The sequence below is a fragment of the Myotis yumanensis genome, unplaced genomic scaffold, assembly GCF_028538775.1.
Source record: "Myotis yumanensis isolate MYYU_CA2020_CCGP unplaced genomic scaffold, mMyoYum1.0.hap1 SCAF_16, whole genome shotgun sequence".
In the NCBI taxonomy this organism is placed as follows: Eukaryota; Metazoa; Chordata; class Mammalia; order Chiroptera; family Vespertilionidae; genus Myotis; species Myotis yumanensis.
This window is the reverse complement of record NW_027223767.1, coordinates 17,154,981-17,164,712: the sequence shown is the minus strand read 5'-3', so window position 1 is coordinate 17,164,712 and position 9,732 is coordinate 17,154,981. Positions and strand designations below refer to the sequence as shown.

At 44.6% G+C, this 9,732-nt stretch overlaps 1 protein-coding gene and 1 pseudogene across 1 annotated transcript; one reads left to right on the top strand and one right to left on the bottom strand.

Annotated features, from left to right (window-relative positions):
* The first annotated feature begins 944 nt into the window (after positions 1-944).
* On the top strand, positions 945-2,000 carry LOC138994995 (olfactory receptor 1D2-like; annotated as a pseudogene).
* A 5,582-nt stretch (positions 2,001-7,582) lies between these two features.
* On the bottom strand, positions 7,583-8,542 carry LOC138994994 (olfactory receptor 3A2-like). Its single transcript, XM_070395371.1, has one exon. The coding sequence runs from the start codon at positions 8,528-8,530 to the stop codon at positions 7,583-7,585; it is 948 nt and encodes a 315-aa protein (XP_070251472.1). The 5' UTR covers positions 8,531-8,542.
* Positions 8,543-9,732: the final 1,190 nt, after the last annotated feature.

The window sequence follows — 9,732 nt, the reverse complement described above, 5'->3', positions numbered from 1 at the left end:
AGTGTCCACCACATGCCAACTCTTTGTGTTAAGAACTTTATTAATATTATTCTTATGACTCATTTGCACATGAAAAAAGCAAATCTTAAAGAGCTCAGCTAACTTGCCTGAGGTTTCAGTGCAAGTGGCAAAGCTCAGACATGAATCCCAGCATCTGACAGCACAATCTTAACCATTGCATTGTATGGCCTGCTGGGAACATCACTGCTTTGGGGTCCATTCTCTATAAATGGCCACTTTACTGAAGTTGCTTTTTTAAAAATATATTTTTTATTGATCTCAGACAGGATGGTAGAGGGAGAGAGAGATAGAAACATCATTGATGAGAGAGAATCACTGATCAGCTGCCTCCTGCATGCCCTCTACGGAGGATTGAACCCACAACCTGGGCATGTGCCCTGACCAGGAATCTAACCTTGACTTCCTGGTTTATAGATTGACACTCAAAACTGAGCCACGCCGGCCGGGCTGAAGTTGCTTTTTATTTCTAATGGCATTTCAGTCCTTCACCTTAGGTTTCCCAGATAGGACATCTTATCAGCAAATAAGAATAATTTTTCCTTCTCCTTTCCAATATTTTTCTTCCTCCCCTTTGCCCAAAGGACAATAGCCATTTGTTATAATACATACACTGTTTTAAACATCATTTTTAAATCCAGTAAATATCATAATATAGTAATCTTTAAGCTCCGGAGTACTGTGAAATGTAGGGTTTGAAATAAGACAAGACATTATTCCTGCAATGTTGAGTATGTCAGATTAAAAGTAGCTGGGATGGCTAAGTTGCAAAAAGACTTTCCAAGTAATATGTCTGTGCCTGTTTTTATCTTCTTACTAATCTAAAAATATTATACAGTTTAGTGTAAGTTATCTTAATGCTAAGACTCTACTTGATTTTGCTTCTATGAATGTCATTGTTCAATTGAGGGCACTTAGGAAACAAACATTTGTTGGTGTCAATGTTGCAGACAGTTGAGGAGATGGATGGAGGCCACCAGAGTCAAGTCTCCGAGTTCCTGCTCCTGGGAACTCAGAGAGTCCTGCAGACCAGAAGGTCCTGTGTTAGATGTTCCTGTGTATGTACCTGGTCATGGTGTGAGAAATGCGCTCATTATCTTGGCCATAGGCACTGACTCCCACCTGCACACTCCCATGTACTTCTTTCTGGCCAATCTCTCCTTCACTGACCCCTTCTTTGTCACCAACACAATCCCCAAGATGCTGGTAAACATTCAGTCCCTGAACAAAGCCATTTCCTACATGGGGTGTCTGACACAGCTCAACTTCCTGGTCCCCTTGGTGACCCTGGACAACCTCATTTTGGCCACGAAGGCATATGACCACTATGTGGCCATCTGCGGCCCTCTCCACTACACCATGGCCATGAGCCCTGGGCTCTGTGTGGTGCTCCTCACCCTCTGTTAGGCACTCTCTATCCTCTGTGGCCTCATCCACACCTTCCTCATGCTCAAGGTGACTGTCTGTGGGTCCCAAAAGATCTAGTACATCATCTGTGAGATGTATGTCCTGCTGAGATTCACGTGTTCCAGCACTCAGATGAATCACACAGTGCTGATGGCCACAGGCTGTTTTATCTTCTTCACCCTGTTAGGGTCCCTGATCCTGTCCTATTCCAGATTGTCTGAGCCATCCTCCGAATACCCTCAGCCACTGGGAAGTATAAAGCCTTCTCCTCCTGTGCCCCACATTTGGATGTCACCTCCCTCTTCTATGAGACACTTGACATGGTATATCTGTAGCCTCTCCTCACCTATTCCATGAAGGACTCGGTAGCCACAGTAGGCTGTGGTCATCCCCATGATGAAGAACCCTTTCATCTATATCTGAGGAACAAGGACATGCATGGGGCCTTGGGAAGACGCCACCTAGGGAAAGCCTTCACAGAGATTGACGTGAGGGTAATTTGGGGCATTGAAATGGAGACTGGGAACTTGCTCCATCATGTGAAGAGCATTACCCTCTGGGGAACACAGGTGTAAACAGGACAGAGCTCCTGCTCAGAATGAGCTCACAGATCTGTGACGAAGAAAAGACATGGTAACCCAATATCTCCAAATCGCACCTGCCTTGGCAATAAATAAGGTCATGCAAACACTTATACTAGAAATTTGTAAGTTCAAATCCTTCACTTACCTGATCACAGGGCCACAGTGCCCCTAACCCAGCCTTTCAAAACATAGCCGGTTATGATCTGGGAGGGGTCTTATGTTCTAGCACACACCCACTCATGCTGGTGAGTGCTGGCCCTCTCTGAGGAGCCCACTACTTGTAAGCCATTTGGAGGAGACACCTTGCACTACCCTCCCTGCAAGTGTTCTCTGTGAGGCTGCCCAGGTCCTGATGCTCTGCTGGGCACAGCTCCCGCTGCTTCCGTCTGACCCAGAGTTTCTGGACAAAGCCCCTCCAATTCAGGCAACACTTGAAAAGTTCTCTCCTTTGCTCTGGGTTTATTTTTGTCTCTTGGGCCTTAACCAATAGTGACTGTGCCTTTCTCCTGCTTTCCTTTTCTCTGCGGGAAGACCCTCCCCCTGGACAGCCCATCGTATCCTTTATGACTGTGGTTCCTCACTCCATTGCCCTTGCAACAACTCCATTCTTCCCTCAAAACAAAACTCTCAAGCATATCAACACACATTCCTGAACAGGAGTGGTGGTAGAAGCAGTAGACAGGAAGGAGATAAAAGGGAGATCTAATCTCTACTTAGGTTCAACCTGCCCTGTACAATGCACTGGCTAGAAAAGGGATAGTAACTGATAACGTCATTGGAAGGTGGCAGTTGGGAAAAGAGAGCAATCCTTTACAGATGAGGCAGGGGAGCCAGCACTGACCTCGACTTGGAGACAGTTGAATTGGTAAGTTTCACTTCATTCCATTGTTAATGACCAAATGCCTTTTAGGCGCCTCAAGTTGAGCTCCAAACATGAATCAGGAGCTCACGGGGGACAGGGAAGAAGACAATTTTTAATGCAGTGCCTGAAGGGTTATGGTCGGAGCAGGAGAGTTGGGGGCACAAAGTAGGAAAGCCTAGCCTGCCTTGTCAGTGATGGAGGATTCAGGAAAGGCTTCCTTAAGGTGGTGACAGCTGAGCTAAGATTAACGAATGCTGATGAGTCACCCAGGAAAAGTGGCCAGGGGGAACTAAGATCACTCCCAGAGGGGCGGAGGCATGGAGTAGAGGGGATATTCCCATCGGCCTTGGACAGCTCTCCCCATCCCTAGGGTGTTTGTGGAAGTCACTCACCATTCTAAGTGTCCTCTTCTCCCCTGTAAACTGAGAACAACAGCATTGTGTCACTCGGAGGGCAGCTGTGAGGATTAAATGAGATAATATGCAAGATCAGAAGGCATGATCCATAGTCAGTGTAGTTGTTAGCAGAACAGCTGGACAAAAAGGTAGAGAGGGTGGGAACACCCGAAACAAGTAAAGACTGCCTCAGCTGAATGTAACTGGTGACCAAGCCGCAGCAAGCCCTGTGCCTGAGGAGGACATAGTGGGGTACAGGCCGCCAAGGCCTTGTTGAAGAACTTGGAATATATTGTGTAGGCGATGAGATACCACTGAATGTTTACTATTTTTAACTTTTATTGTTTTTATTAAACCAACAATATGCGTTACTGTAGAAATGTTCAAGTAAAAATAAGCCCAAAATAATTAGCTGTATTTAAATTTTACACTTTGATCTCAGCTAAATCAAATTATTTTGAAACTTGCTTTTTTACAGACTAACATCTATGTTAGTAAATATCCGGCTATATTACAACTTAATGCAGATGCAGTAGTTCAGTGTGCAATTCAATAAATATATCAGAATTCATTTAACGCACTTCTCAGTATTCAATATAAAGTTGCTTCCAGTTTTTTCCCGTTGCTTGCAACATCATAGAAAATGCCTTAGTTTTGTTCACTTACCTGATTGTTTCCTTCGGCGAAACTGGTGACGTGCACTTGCTGGGCCAAAAGCTTTTATTGTTCAGAGTGTTGGTACATTTTTCAAAAACGACCTCTACAAGTCCACCCCTACATTTTCACCAGGAGAGGGACACAAGCTGTGGTTTTTGTTTTGTTTGGGTTTATTTGCCTGTTGAGGTTCAGAAAGGTGAGAAAGCTGCGGGAACTCTTAAGTGCAATAGGCAAAAGCAAAAGTAACATTGTGTTTTTTAGCAACACAGTGCTCGTTAACATTCTACTACAAATAGGGGTATTCTTTCTCTCTTTCAGATCATCATGGAAATAGCCGCCCGGAAGTTCATTCAAGTTCCAACGGACACTCAGAAGTGGGAGCAGTCCTTTGTGAGCTGGCTCCCAGCTATTTTTGTTGTTATTAATCCTCATTGGAGGATATTTTTCCCATTGTTTTTTAGAGAGAGTGAATGGGAGAGGGAGAGATAGAGAGAGAGAGAAACATTGAGACACATCGACCGATTGCCTTCCTCACATGCCCCAACGAGGGCCAGGGAATCCAGCCTGCCTGCAATCCAGGTGCATGCCCTTGACTGGAATCGACCTTGAGACCCTTCAGTCCACTGGCTCCCAGCTATTAACAGGCTATCTGCTATGTCTCTTTCTCTCGCTCTCCAGCTGCTCTAATTTAATTGAGAACATCCAGAATTTTTTTCTGGTCTAATATAAAGAATTTTATTAAACTAACGAAGTCACATGTCCACATAGAGCCATCATCTCTGTGGCCAGGCCAGTGAGCTGTGCTGATACCTCCACTCTGGGACCCTGAACCGCACTTCCCGGAACCACCTGGATGTGGAAATTGGCAGGTGTTAAAAAGGGGGAAACAGAAGTCATGTCCCCCACAGGCCATTGTCAATGTAAAATGTCGACTTCTGGTTTCTACTCTGACATAGAAGAGCTTGGAAGTCCTTACTCTCATTCTTACAAAAAGAAAAAAGATGAACAACCCAGAAAAAAAGGAACTCTTTTTAGATCCATCAGATCATTGAAATTCCATGACTTTGAAATTAACTTTTGCTGCTGCAAACCATTGAGATTTAGGGTTTTGTTAGCACAATACAACCTAGCCTATCTTCCTGATAAGATGGAAAACATCTTTTCCACTCAAAATGAGACATAAAATTAAAAAGCCATGAAAAGACAGATTTGACCACATAAAAATGTAACACATCTGTTTAGCCAAACATGCATCCATCAAATTGAGACAAATGGCAAGCTAGAGAAACCATTTGCAAGTTACATGTCAAAAAGCTGATATCCATTGTTAACTAACCTTTTTGGTCTTGGAGGAGAGGCAGAATATAGGAATCAATTTCTAAGGAAAGCACCCTTAAGAGTTGGAATGACTGTTCAGGGGGAAGCATGCCAAGGCCTGGGGGTAAGAGATTACCCTTTGGGGTAATAGATGAGTCGGGAGTGGGGGTGGGGGTGGGAGTGGGGGTGGAGGGGAATAGTACTAATTGCTCAGAGTCTAGATGAAGTGGTGAAAATGTGTACTGGTAATGCCCTCAAAATATTTTCTGGGTTCCGCCCTAGGAAACAGTTCATCCAGAATAGTGTAACCAAAGGTAGTTAAATGTAAAGAACCATGGAGAGATGATCCGGTCCGGGTCCTTATGGAAAAGGTAGAAACAAGCCCACCCACAGAAAGGAAGTCTCCAAGGTCACAGAGCAGCGGTTACAGCCGATATGCCTGGTTTTCCTTCACGAGAATTTTGCCCTGAGAGAGAAGCTCATTCTCTCCAACCCCACTGTGTCTGCAGAACCAAGAGTGTCAGGAAAGCGACACACTTCAACTCTGCTCATTAGACTATAATTAGATACATCTTCCCTCCCTCTCCCCATCTGTCAGTCCTACCCTGACCTTCTAAGATGGTCAGCTAGCCAGAGGAATGATAGGAGGAGTTCCCAGACATCTTTGCATCATTATTCCTTTGGTAAAACTTAAACTTCTTTTTTTTCTTCTGGGAAGGGTGGGGGCTAACATTAACATCAAATTTGCTGTTTATTATATGGCCACAGCTAATGGGAAGTCGTTCCGTAGTATGAATTTTGTTCTTATCTCCAACCCCTGCTCATTCTGCATTTTCTCCACGTCCATCTTTGACCTCAACATTCCTTAGTCATCTTGCTTGATGCTCCTAATTCGCCCATCTTTTCTCATCTCCCATTTTCTCATGCCCTTTTCCTATTTTCTATCCTTCTTTCTGGGTTCAGCTCACCGTCCTGTCGCATCCCTCCCTATATCCTCACATCTCATCTTCATGCCTCCACACCCAATCCTGTCCCACGGCCCACTCTCATATCTTTTTCCCCATCCCATTTCAGCTCATCCTTCCAGTTCCTTGGCTCCAAGAAGAGATCACAGAGCAGACGAGCTCCAGGTGTAGCCATGGAGCAGTTTTAGGAGTGATACAGCTGAGGGATATCACAGCAGAACTGCCAGGACAGGGTAAGTAGCCTTCCGATGGAGGCTGAAGAAGAGACACAAATCAGGAATGGATGAGCTGAGGCTGGATGAACACCAAGAAGTGCAAATTCTCTGGGCTGGAGCTGCACTTTTGTACTAATCTTGAAAATAAATTCAGAAAGAAGCATTACTCCCAAGGACAACATGATGGATATTTTCTGAACTAGGAGGTTTGGGAGAGAAAAATAAGACTTTGGAGGAGAAGGTTATGGTGGACATTCTACACCGAAAAGTCTCAGGATCTGGTTGGAGCATAAATGCTTACTCTTTCAAAGGCTTTACCGTATATGTGAGGAAGATGACTCAATAAGAGAGAAAAATATGGCAGAGGATGGAGATGAAGCATACCTTTTTTGACCTGATGCTATGTCCTTTATGCATTAATGTAGCTTTTATTTAATAGGCTATTTCCCTTTCTAGGCCCTACCTGTCACCTAGCCATCCTATGGGATTTCTATGTTAGTAAAAAGAAGGAACTGATTTTCTTGGAGGTGAAAGGTGAACAGTAGAATAGAATATTCCTTAGCACTGGTTTAAAACAGCTTTCTGCACTCTTTTTTTAGAAGGAATCTCACATTTGCCACAGGAAGAAGACTTCACAGTGATATTATAGGTGATTAAGGAGTGATTAAGCAAATAATCCTTCCTTGCTGCCCAGAACTACCTGGCTTCCAAGGCTTCAACTCAACTCGGAAAGTGAGCATAGCTAAATACAAGGAACAACTTGCCAGGGACACTTGCTTTGCAGATCCTAACCGCATGTCCCCTTATCTACTTGTCTTTCTCTATAGTATGTATCACTATGTGATCTATCATACAGGATGCCTATTTATTTCATTTCTTTTTTTCTCCCTTCATTAGAATGTGAGTTGCATGAGTGTAAAAACTTTGTCTATTTTGTTCACCAGTGCCCTAGAAGAGCGTTTGGCTCATAGAAGCAATTCAATAAATGTTTATTGTGTGAATAAATTATGCAGGATTTCTTTGAGGACAAACACATCACACAAAATTTTTCAACATGACGATCTATACATGAATGGTTCATAATCATTTCTCGAGTTACTGACTTCATGGGAAATTTTCCTCAACCCAAAAAAAGGCAGGAAAGGAGAGACCCTATCACCCCTCAGTTCAGTAACCGCCTCCCGACAAGGACCCGCCACAGGGCACCCTGAACATCAGGGTTTCTGAGGCTGTAGATAAGTGGGTTCAGCATGGGGTTGATAACTGTGTTGAAAATCCCAACCCCTTTATCCTTGTCTGAAGCCTCCTCTGTACCCAGACGCATGTAGTTGAAGATACCAGTTCCATAGAAGAGGCAAACCACAGTGAGATGGGAGCCACATGTGAAGAAGGCTTTCTTCCTGCCCTCCACTGAGCGGATTCGTAGCACTGCAGCTGTCACGTGGATGTAGGAGGTGATGATGAGAACCACAGGTGCACCTGTCATAAGGAAACCCAGACCAAAGAGCAGCAGCTCATTGAGTTGGGTGCTGGAGCAAGAGAGCTGGAAGAGCTGTGGCAGGTCACAGTAGAAGTGATTGACTTCATTGGGACCACAGAAGTTGAGTGTAGTTAGGGCAATAGTGTGGATCAGTGCATTGGTGAGGGCACAGGCCCAAGACACAGCCACCAATATCCACTGGACTGAATGGCTCATGCGGATGCTGTAGGTGAGGGGCCGGCAGATGGCCAGGAATCGGTCATAGGCCATGGCTGTCAACAGGAAGCAGTCCACACCAGCCAACTGATGGAAGAAGAAAAGCTGTGTGAGGCAGGCTCTATAGGGAACTGCACGCTTGTGGGAAAAGAGGCGGCCCAACATTGAGGGAACAGTCACAGTGATGCACCCAATGTCCAGCACTGATAGGTTCCCCAGGAAGAAGTACATGGGGGTGTGGAGTTTGGGCTCCATCAAGATGGCAGCCAGGATGCTGAGGTTGCCCCCAACTGTGAGCAGGTAGGCAAAGAGGAAGAGCACAAAGACCGGAGACTGCAGCTTCTCTGTTTCAACCAGGCCTAGTAGAATGAACTCAGTAACAGTAGTCCCATTGGTCTCAGCTTCTGGATCCATGAGTCCCTGTAAGGGAATGTCCCAGGTGTGGAAGCATCAGTCTACCTAATGTATTTATTCAACACTAGAGATCAGTGCATGAAATTCATGCACGGGTAGAGTCCCTATACCTGGCTGGCGATCAGGGCTGAATGGGGCCTTCCGGCTGCTAGCCAAGGCCCCCCTTCCCTGGCTGCCAGCTGCTGGCCAGGCCTTCCTTAGTTCTATGCCGCCCCCTGGTGGCCAGCATACATCATACCAAGCATATTAGCCTTTTATATATATAGATAAATGGTTTAAACCACCTATTTTCACAACTCCCTGATAAGTTCCCAGTGCTCCAGCTGATGATTTCCCACTCCCCACTACCTCACTCACTGACCTCCCACCACCTCAAAGCCTGTACCCTATTCTTAGCTGAGATGCCCCAAACCATCATCATCTTGCCCCTCCCATACTCTCTTTATTGAAAGGGCCAGAATACTTGGGAAAATACATTAAGATAAAAGCAGATTTCCTCTTTGAATATAGTAAGATTAAGATGGAATTTCCCCATTTTACTCTGAGGGATTAGTCCAAACCAATAAGGAGATTTCAAAATAAAAATTTAATGATATTTCCAGTAAAAATAGATGGTCTTTTAAAACATAGCCTAATCTCAAGGCTTTTAGAAATAGTGATGAAGCAAAGATATGGCAGGAATCAAGGAGACGAACCTATGATTGTGGACATTGGACACTCTGGCCAAGTTCATTTTCCCAAGGTGAGAGACATACTCTGAAATATAAATTCAAAATCCCTCAGTCAATAAATTGTCAATGTTGTTGTCAATTAAGCCCTTCCTCTAGACTTTGAATAACAGCTTGATTTTAAACGATTTGTTTTTATGGTATCTGCTACCTGCTTCTGAAATAAAAATTGCAACATAACCTACCTGTGGTTGCTGCTATGGGCAACCCTAGGTGGTTGCTGCTGGTGGAGGCCACTAGCCTCCACTTGTCCTTGCCCTGGGCATGGTCGATTGACCAATAGCTCTAAGGAGAGGTCCTCACATGAAGCAAGCACATACGTAGAGCCAGATGGAGTTAGGTTCTTATAATAAACTCCTGGTCAAAATATATTTATGTGCCTTTACTGCCCATGGCATAAGCAGAGCTAGAGCTTCACTAAGAATAATGTTATTCCCCTGCAGAGAACACACTGGCATCAGAGGTTGGAGTCTG

Excerpts from the sequence above, each read along its gene's own strand:
- LOC138994994 (XM_070395371.1), bottom strand. The coding sequence starts at position 8,530 with ATGGATCCAGAAGCTGAGACCAATGGGACTACTGTTACTGAGTTCATT.